Source organism: Cryptomeria japonica, chromosome 1, assembly GCF_030272615.1.
Source record: "Cryptomeria japonica chromosome 1, Sugi_1.0, whole genome shotgun sequence".
In the NCBI taxonomy this organism is placed as follows: Eukaryota; Viridiplantae; Streptophyta; class Pinopsida; order Cupressales; family Cupressaceae; genus Cryptomeria; species Cryptomeria japonica.
Window position 1 is genome coordinate 495,097,704 of NC_081405.1, and position 10,808 is coordinate 495,108,511.

The 10,808-nt window shown below is 34.4% G+C and overlaps 1 protein-coding gene across 1 annotated transcript; it reads right to left on the reverse strand.

The window, feature by feature from the left end:
- Nucleotides 1-3,656: 3,656 nt before the first annotated feature.
- Nucleotides 3,657-4,534, reverse strand: LOC131073481 (uncharacterized). The gene is made up of 2 exons (XM_058009916.2): nucleotides 4,505-4,534; nucleotides 3,657-4,389 (listed from the first exon to the last, which is right to left on the reverse strand). Exon 2 carries the CDS (start codon nucleotides 4,386-4,388, stop codon nucleotides 4,014-4,016), a length of 375 nt encoding a protein of 124 aa, XP_057865899.2. The 5' UTR covers nucleotide 4,389; nucleotides 4,505-4,534; the 3' UTR covers nucleotides 3,657-4,013.
- Between the last annotated feature and the right edge of the window lie 6,274 nt (nucleotides 4,535-10,808).

Consider the following 10,808-nt stretch of genomic DNA (forward strand, 5'->3'; position numbering starts at 1 on the left):
GTAATGTTGACCAGGGGGGGCACCTCAAAATGATGTTCATAAAGCTGTCTTCCATAATCAAACCATTGTGTAGTGATATTATTTTTCAGTTTGTTTCTTTCTTGGCTAAAGTTCTTTCCAAAAAATCTTGGGGTTATTTTTGCCAAGAAAAAATAGCTCTTCTCTCCTTGTGATCATAAAATCAACTTTCTTTTTATTTAAAATCTACTTGTAAGCTTTGATGTCTATCTCTTCTTTATTTGACTATCTAAAAATTCTCCTAGACATTTTGCATTCCTCATCAAACCATGCACTCCCTGGAAAATAAATTATCTCATATTTTTTGTTGTTCGTTCTTTTGCACTTTGTCAGAGCCACATGGATTAGATTTGTTAACTTATGACTATTAAGACCATGAAATTGAATTTTCACCTCCTTAAAAAGACTTTCCAACATAGCCTTGAAGATACTACCATTTTCTTGAGTCAAAAGAATTATGCCCTTTGAATTTGGTTGCTGAGATGGTTGAGTTTTCATCTCATAATGTTTCTTTTCTACCCACAAAATACTTAAATAAATCAGTCTATGATATGATTTTAGATCCCATAAATGCACACCAATCAAAACTTCCTCAATTTTCTCGCATAAGTTATATGATCAAATTGTGTAGTCAACCACGCTTGTCCCATTGTAAGTGTTGCAAGTGAAACTACCTGACTTTGCCCATCTGATCAGACCATTGTAAATAATTAAATCAAAAGTGCCACTAAGAGTAAGCAATTCTTCCCCAAACTGATTGCATCCTTTGGTGTCTTCTGAAACTCTTTCCCACTAATGCTTTTCCTCTTTTGTGAGCTAAATAGGATTAAAATCAAATTTACAACTAAGTACGTTAACTTGTTCACTTGTAGTTATAACTTTGAAATACCCCACAAGGAGGACCTCACCATGTTGAGAGAACACATCACTGTCCCTTTTTAAGGCTACAAAGGGGTATTTGTGGTCTAGACCACACTTTTTATACGTTTTGGAGGCTTGCAAAGAGAAATAACATGCTACAATCCTAATAAGATTGCAGTTTTCTGAGATTTTGAACCATAAAAACTGCTTATTGGAGTCCTCTTTTTCAAGCTGAATGAAACACCCTTCTTTTTCTTTCACTAACACCATTATACCCCTATGACCTTTTCCATTACTCATTGCTTTGTTCCACACTGCCATTTTTAAATACCCTTCAAACGGGGGAGTCTTACATCCTTCGTGCATGAGTCTCTATGAGACAAATACTATCTCTACCTTCCGCAGTAGGCCCTAAGCTAGGCCAATGTCTCCAAGGATAACCTCTACAATTCCAGCAAACTAAACTTAAGGAAGCCTAGGTAGAACTTGATTGCTATATGTCTTGGCATGCAAGACTCAACTTTGAGTCTTCATCCCTATGTGATTGTGTGGGCCTTGTTGCATTGTTTCCAACTACATTTGTTGCCACTTCTTTGTTGCTCACTTGCTACTCTACCGTAGAATAGGAACTAAAATAAGCAATAACAACTTTACCTTTGAACAACCATGCTCTTTTACCCTCATCTATAGCTGCTCTAACATTTGCCACTTCAACCCTTCTCTCCTCTTGATGTCTCATAGTTAAATCTTCATCTAATAAAAAATGGGAACCCCTCAAGAGTTGCTTCTTGCGTAACAAATTTTTCTTGTCATGAACACTTGATAAGATAGCTTTTATAGGTCTATTTTTTCCATCGCATAATTTGCCAACCCACGCTTGGAAGATTTGACATTGCCAAAGTAACATGTCTCTTAAAAAGTCTCTTGCAAGGTCAAGAGTGTGTTCATTTTTTCCAGTCTCTCACTCCTTTGATAATTACATGTGTTACTCTACCTTGCCTTTCCTTGAACTCTCTACCTCTTGTTTCATCAAACCAAGTATATTTTTCCTTCCCCATTCTTGTAGACTCCTTGCTGATGATGGACCAAGTCTTAAGATAATTTAAAATAAATATTAAGAATCTATATATCCACTTTCTCTTTAATATTAACTTTAACATACATTCGATGCCATTGTGTGAGTTTATCCCTTCTAGCATGGTAGTGTCTCTTGACATGATGGTTTGCAACCTATCACTTTTGGTAAATAGTGGTTCCATAAGCACCTCCTGTGGCTTTTCCTAAAATGGTTGAATAGTAGAACTTCCAAAATAATGATCAAGCCTCAAAGATATATATATATATATATATATATATATATATATATAGAGAGAGAGAGAGAGAGAGAGAGAGAGAGAGAGAGAGAGAGAGAGAGAGAGAGAGAGAGAGAGAGAGAGAGAGAGAGAGAGAGAGAGAGAGAGAGAGAGAGAGAGAGGTGGGTGTGTAGCTACAAGTAGAGTTATGGCTTTAATGTATTGCAACTAAATATATTATCTTATTTTTGCATTCTAATAGCATAGTTAATGGAACTACTTATAGATTATGCTTTTTTAAAGAAAAAGCTAGAGACATTGCATAAAAAAAAATTTAATTATCACAATATATAATTTATTTATTTTCTTCTAAAATTATGAAATAATTATAATTTAAGTTAAGATTTGAAAGTTGAAGTGTAAGTGGAAAGAGATGTTGAATAAATATAGGTAGACCACTCCTTAATTACAAAATTGCAACATTATTATACATTTATTTTCATTCTTACTTTTAATTTACAAAAAAATACAATTTTATAACATTTGTGTAACGAAACAACTTGCACAATAGAATAATATAATAGAAATATGCCACAATATTCAGTATTATCATAATAACTAGCGGCTAGCTCACATATGTAGCTAATTATACCTTGAGTGTCACCTTCACCAACTTAGATACTTAGACTATAATGCCGAAGATGACAACCTAATTATTTATATATGACTAATTTTATTATAATAATTACTTCACATAATGAATGCAAAAATGTTTGTAACTAAAAGTATTTAATTTGACATGTTTGTGATACTTAAATGAATAAAAAACAAATATTTATTTTCTCCTCTCAATCAGTCCCTCTATTTAATTGATCCACCATGCAATCAATCAATTAACTTCACAATTATTTGTTTGCTTTGATTAAAAATTTAATAAAAATATACTAATATTTAATAATAATTTAATATTAATTACAATATAATAATAATTTAATGTTAATTACAATATAATAATATAATAATTTTTAAGTGAAACAATGAACAAATATGATAAATATATTAATATTATAATTAATTTAAAAAGCACAAATCTACTAAAAATTCATTAATTTAATTATTATTATTATTTTTTTATAAAACCAATAATTACTTTTTAGAAAAGAAAAGATAAAATGCATGCTTAAAAGCTTCACAAGATCTAGTGTAATATGTCTACAAACCTTAACAAACTTCCACAATAAACCCCAAGTTACAATTTCCAAAAATATCAAGAAAGATATGTGCCATGTAATATATTGAACTTTAACCTATCCTTCACTCTATACTTAATGCTTTTAAAACATTATAACTAACTTATCAATTAACAGATTCTTAGGATACAATAAATCAGGAAAAAAAAGCTTCAGAAAAGCAAGGTTTTCAGAACCATGAGAATGACTTTTAATGACAAAAAAAACACATCTCAGATATCTATTGTTTCAGAATTATACAATCAAATCCAAATATAATTCATACAGACAATATGACTGGATCTCATTCAAATATGGAAAAACTTCTCCACTCTCTGGTTTTAAAGAAATGCCCATCAAAGTAAACAGTTTACATGGATCTCATTCAAATATGGAAAAACTTCTCCACTCTGTGGTTTTAAAGAAATGCCCATCAAAGTAAACAGTTTACATATCACTGATGGGAAACAGGGTATTGTACTTGAGTAAGAGTTTGAATTGGAGAGATAATCTTTCGCTAATGAATTATTCTATAGAGAATTACAGAATGTGATCTGAAATGTTGATGCAAACAAAAATACAATCTAAACAAGAAAGAGTAAACTAGTAAAGACTAGTCATTACAATGTCTTTTTGAGTGTCTGTCCTTCATATCTGTTCTGATCCTTTTTCTTATTTCATGGGAGGTTTTGAAGAAGTTGGCCTTCATGGCTAACTCCACCATGTCTTTTTCAGCTCCACCATAACAATCTAATTTCTTCTGATAAGTTGGGTATAAAATCAAGCTGTCAAATATGGATAACTGCTCTCTTATTGCTTCCAATGTTGCTTTAATGGCTGCATTTTCAGCTTTCATGGCTGCATCTTCAGCTTCCATTGTTGCTTTCATGGCTGCATTTTCAGCTTCCATTGTTGCTTTAATGGCTGCATTTTCAGCTTCAATAAGCTTTATCTCTGCCTCTGTCTGTGAGAGCTCCTCCATATCCATCCTGAACAGTAATACAGTGAGATTAGAAACTTGGTATAAGCTCTTCAAATTTATATCTTGCTGTAGAAATAGTAGCAAAAAATTGCTTAATTTCTTCAACAATGTAGAAATCCCACCTAAATTCTATAAACCCTCTCTGAGTCAGGAAAGGCAATAGCTTGGAATACAATTTTTGTTTTTTTCTCACCTCCTTATAAGTTGAAATTTGAAGGTCCACTCTGCATGTTATGATAACTATTTATTTAATTTAACTTTTTAATATTCTTAAAATTAAATAAGATATATTAAAAATATATACTGTTAATTTTTTTTTTATAAATTAATATTAATAACATCAAATTGAAAGTGAAGTTTATTCGAAATATATTTGTTTTATCAAGTTAAGAAAATAATAATAATTTTTTAAGTAAAAGGTAGTTGCATGATCTTTTAATTATTTTCAGGTTTCTTTTATATTTTAAAGTTTTGAACATTCAAAATTTCAATGAATTAGCATTGAATAAATTTATAAGAAAAGGTAGTTGCATGATCTTTTTAATTTTTTTTTTTATATTTTAAGTTTTAATCATTCAATAAATTAACATTAATTTTTTTACTACATATTATTCTCCTAAAAAATAATTGTATTTAAAAAAAAGTATTATTTATTTTCATAAGAAAAAATAATAATAACAACCAAAAAAGTAACAATAATAATTTAATATTAATTACAATATCACATTTTAATATTAATTATAATCTAATATTTAGATATGATAGTTTAATTATATAATAAAAAAATATTTTACTATATATTTAATTTTTGAATCAATATATTTTATAATATATTTTATTGAGAAGAGAATGTGAATTATATTCAAATATTTTCTTTAAAGAAGGGATTGTGAATTATAAGTCAATTTAAATAATTAACAAAATGTTAATTATATTTATATTTGAAAAATAATAATTTATTTATTAAATAATTTAAATATATCTATCTCAAAGACTATAAGAGATATACGTCTTGATTTTTTTTTTTAATTATGTTAATTTTTATTTAAAGCAATTTTATTTTAGTTTTAATTTTTATTAACTATAGGGAATTGAAAGTGTCCCTACATAAAGTCCACCTTTTTCTCAAAGATAAAGATAAGAAATAATATTTAAAAATATAATAATAATAATTTTAAAAAATAATATATTAACACGTAATAATATAATAACATAATTATATCTTAATAATAATTTAAATAATTATTATAATATAATAATATAATAATATAATAAATTTTAAAGTGGAATAAAGAATAAATATAATATATTTGGCTTACTTTACTTATATTCTTCTATATTACATTTACTTTACTAAATTGTATGTCACCTTTAGTTTTCCTTAAAAAAATCACCATTATTTTAGTAATTCTAATTTAAAAAAATAATGCAATTGCATAAATTTTTTTATATTTATATTTTGACAAGCAAATGCTGGCCAAATTTAAGATAAACTCTACCACTTCAGAAGGTGTATTATAGTCATATAATGGATGCACAAATATGCATTAATAGAAACTAGAAGCATTAAATTTGACATGTTTGTGACACTTACATGCATGAAAAGTAAAAAAAATATTTTATTTATTTTCTCCTCCTCTTTGAGTTCAACTATTAATCAATTTGTCTATCTCCATCATACTAAAGTTAACTTCATAATTATGTCAATGTAATAATATAATAATAATATAAAGATATGATAATATAATAATAGTAATTAATGAAAAGACAAAACAAGTTAAAAAATATTTGTTGGATGGTTTTGGAGGCACGAAACCCTATGGTGCCGCTGGTTGCAGTACGCTACCTCGTGCGAGGGCTCCTTGGCCTTGCTAGGAAGCCCTCGTTTCATTTATTACCTCTCCTGCAATAAATGGAGCCGAATAAAGATGACCCCAACAACCCTAAACTGCCCATTCCTCCCTGTATGAACGCTCAAGACCTGCGGAAAACCTTCAGCCAGGCAGTGGAGGGCAAGCGGTTTTCATTCCCCGAAGATACAAAGTTAGAAGCCGCTCTCCACCATGAAGATGAAACCAATCTCGCGGCAGCACAAGGTGAGGTCCACTCTTCCAAACGCATCACCATTAAACCTGACGACTCTATGCTCTCTGCCATTTCTTCTGAGATTTCTAGACTTAGGGATTCAACAATTTTTTTCACTGCCTTTGATGTAAATAACTTACCATCTCGTCAATATATGAATAAATGGTTGCAAGATTTGTGCGTCAATAAACTAGGGTTTCAATTTTCGTTTTGTAGAATGATTCAAAAAGGTCTGTTTTTAATTTTCTTTGATAATAAGGAAAGCCAAAGCAAAATTGTAAATAAACAGTTTTGGTTAGTAGGAAATTCGTCTTTTAGGGCGGTTTGTTGGGACCCCGAAGCTTGTAACAATGAAATTCTTACCCTTTCCTGCCCAAAATGGATAACCATTAAGAATGTTCCATCTTTCCTCTAGTCCTGTGTTGACAAAATTGCAAAACCCTTGGGGAAAATTGTAAAAATCGACTCTTCTCCCTCGATACTCCCTCATCTTGATGCTAGACTGCTCATTGCCTTGAAACTGGGTATGGTTTAGCCTGCAGAAATTGTTATTCGACTCAACAATAAAACTTACTGTTGTTCAATTGAGTATATGGGTGGAATAGATGCCTACCACTTTTGTAAGGTTAGTGGTCACTTTAGAAGTAAATGTCCCTTATTATCAAACAAATCTTCAAGGTCTAAAACTTGGGCCTCCAGTCCCCCCTATAGCTAAAGCCATGCCCTCTGAACCTGCCCCCTCGTCCCCCCCTCATGTCCCTTCCTCGCCCCCCCCCCCACCCGCTTCTTCTCCCTCCCCCTTGTCGTTCCCCTGCAACCCTCCCCCTTGTCGTTCCCCTGCAACCCTCTCCCTTCCTCTTCAAACCCCTCAATGGCTAACTCCATCCTAGACTACAACAATGCTATCAAAGAGGCCCTCGCCACTGCTCAACCTTCCCCCTTTACTCCCTCTGAAACAGTTGATACTCCTACTCATCTCTCAAACCCGAGGACACTTAATGCACAACAACTAGTGATGGAAAAACTGAGAAAGGCAGTGGAAGCTAGGAAAATTATTGAACAAAACCTCTTCAAACAGAAATTGGAAATTGAAGCCTCTCGGTGTTAGCTACCTAACCTTGAGGACATTGATAGGGGTGTTCTAGATATGGCAGAGACCATTTGCAGGGCCTTGGCCCAGGACCATGAACTATCCACTTGCAAGGAACTTAATGCACTCAATTCCGAGGAATCTCCTACCTTGCAAGGGGAAAGGGGAAGACCTACTTTGGAGGAGGTACCATCAACCCCTCTTGATGATTTTGGTACTTTAGAGGCCTCTAGGGGAGACCCTGCTAGTGTTGTCCCCTATACTGCTAGCACCCCTATTAGTGCCCTGAAGGTAGAGTCAACTACCACTCAAAGTAAGGAGCCCAACATAGACCCCTTCACTCCAGTGGAAACCAACTTTGAACAAGGGCTAGCAGTCCCTCAAGATGGATTTACTATGGTTAAACACAGGAAAGCTAGGAGGAAGAGATCTCCTAAGAATAGCAATGATAGTGCTAACAGGAAGGAATCTCTAGGCTTTGAGCAAATCTCCGAGGCAAGGAAAAAGAGAGGTAGACCCTCCTCTTCTATTGCATTTGATGCTAACAATATAGCAATCAAAGAGGATTGGCCCAAGTGTTTTGAGGGATTTAAATCCCAAATTGACCCTCCCCAACTAGGTGAATCATGCTGAAAATTATATCCTAGAACATCAGAGGCCTGGAGGCCCTTGATCGGAAATAAATCATAAAGAGGTTTCTTAATGCACATAAGAACATGGATTGCCTCCTCTTGTAGAAGCTAAAAGAAGTGGGTTTCACCCTGCAAATCAGTCTCAAATGTATCTCGAGGGAGGCTACCTCCTTTTACACTAACCATACCAAAGGAAAAGGTGGCTCAGCCATACTCCTTAGTCCTAAATGGGCCAACAAAGTAGTTAACTGGGGACAATCCCCCTATGCTAGAGCTATATGGGTCTCTATTCAAATGGAGAGCCAGAAGTTTGGAATTTGCTCTATCTATGCCCCGAATGACTACAGAGAAAGAGGTGAACTATGGAACTGGCTAACAACCCTAGAGGATATCCCTTGGATTATTGGGGGTGACAAATTTGAATGGAAGAGAATGGAAAGGCTTCAATGGGATAGAATGATCAATAAACTGCATCTCTTTGACCCTATTGCTGGAAGGAAAGACAATTTGAACACTATATGGTACACTTGGTGCAACTATCAACAACTGAATAAAAGGATCTACTGCAGACTAGACATGCTCTACCTCAATAAATCCCACTTTATGATAGACAAAGGCCCTAATGGTGATCACTATTTTGTCTCCCCATTTACCCTCTCAGATCACCACCCGATAATAATGGGAATTGACCTCTCCTCAGCAACCCCCCCTCCTCCTCAAGAGCACCTTCATTCATTGTCAACACTAGACTCCTAGAAGATGAGGACTTTCGCTCTGCCCTAGCCTTTATCAGATTGTTTAACAAAAAGGATAGGAACCAACTCTCTAGTACAGATGCATGGAATGCAAACATAAAAACTTGGACCATCCTTTGTCAAACAATGGGCAAAAAGAAGGCCAAGGATGCCAGGAGGGTGGAAAGACTACTCCAGGAGGATCTATGTAATGCAAAATGAATCTTCAGAACTCTGCGAATGATGAAAACCTCATTTTCACTTTGATGACAATCAAAGATCACCTCAAGAAGTTTCTAAACCAAAAAATTAAAGGGCTAAAAACCAGGTCCAAACTAAATTGGTTGGATTCGGGGGACAAGGGCTCCAAATTCTTTTTCCATATGCTCAAAGTTAAGGAAGCTAAGGAGAACATCAATGCTATATGGGACAATAACACTCACATCACAGACTCCCAGGAGATCCTACAATGCTTCTCCCTCTATTATTAGAATCTTTTTACCACATAAGAGGTAAATGAAAACCATAGACATGCTAGAGAGCTCATTAAGCAATTGACCCCACCCAAGCTTAATGAGGAGGACTTTGAGGTTGTGGGGCACTCTATCTCAAGAGAGGAAATAGCCATGGCTATCTCCTTTATGGGCAATGATAGATCCCTTGGACCAGATGGATTCCCAGTGGAGTTCTATAAGAAAAACATTAAATGAATTGTAGACAACCTCCACGTCCTATATTTGGAGGCTATATCCAAAGGAACCCTAGGCAAAGAGATCAACCAAGGGCTTATCAAGCTCATTCCCAAGGAGGGAGACAAGACCCTGGTTAAGAACTGGAGGCCTATCATGCTACTAAATGTATCTTATAAAATATTAGCCAAAGCAGTAGCAATAGGCTAATTAGAATACTGCCATATATTATTAGTCCTACCCAAACGAGATTTGTTAAAGGCAGGTTCATCCTTGAGAACTTGGTGACCTATTGGGAGTCTCTTGAATGGGCTAAGGTCTCTGGTCAGAATGGGGCTATGCTACTAATAGAATTCAAGAAGGTATATGACAGGATAGAGTGGGGATTCATAATTCAGATGCTAGCTAGTCTGGGTTTCCCAGACTCCTTCTGCAAGATTGCCTAGACACTACTTAGTGATGCCAATGCAGTTGTGGAAGTAAACGAATTAAAGTCTGACAACATCACTCTCTCCAGATCAATTAGACAAGGGTGTCCTCTTGCAAAGGCCCTGTTTGTCCTGGCTGCGGATGCTATGCACTACATACTAAAGGACTTCAACTTATCCCCTAGGGTTAAAGGAATTACACTCCCCAACAAAGAAGAAGTCATTAATATACAGTTTGTAGATGACACAAATATCCTCTTCTCCCTAGAGGAGGAGAATTTAACACATCTTCTTCACAATATTGAGATCTTCTGCAAAGCATCAGGTAGTAGAATTGCCCTTCACAAATCTACCCTGTTAGGTTGGACTGTTGCCCCTCTCATCTGGCTGTCTAAGTTTGATCTAAAGTGGGGAGGCCCAGATACCATCATTAGATACCTGGGAATCCCCTTCTCTATCTCCTTGAACTTGAAAGAAATGTGGGAATGGTTCATAAATAAAGTTGATAAGAAACTCACTAAATGGAACCAGAACTTCCTATCATTAGCAGGTCATTTTCAGGTTTGTCAGAAACTACTATCTCCATATAACATATACTGCTCCTCAGCCTGGTTATTTAGCAATTATCAGTTCAACTGCATTTAAAAACAAATCAGGAACTTCCTTTGGTCAGATGGAAAAGGCAAAAAGAAGCAACACACTGTTAAATGGAATTGGTGTATCAGATCTAAGATTCAAGGAGGTATGGGCCTCAAAAACCTCAAACTT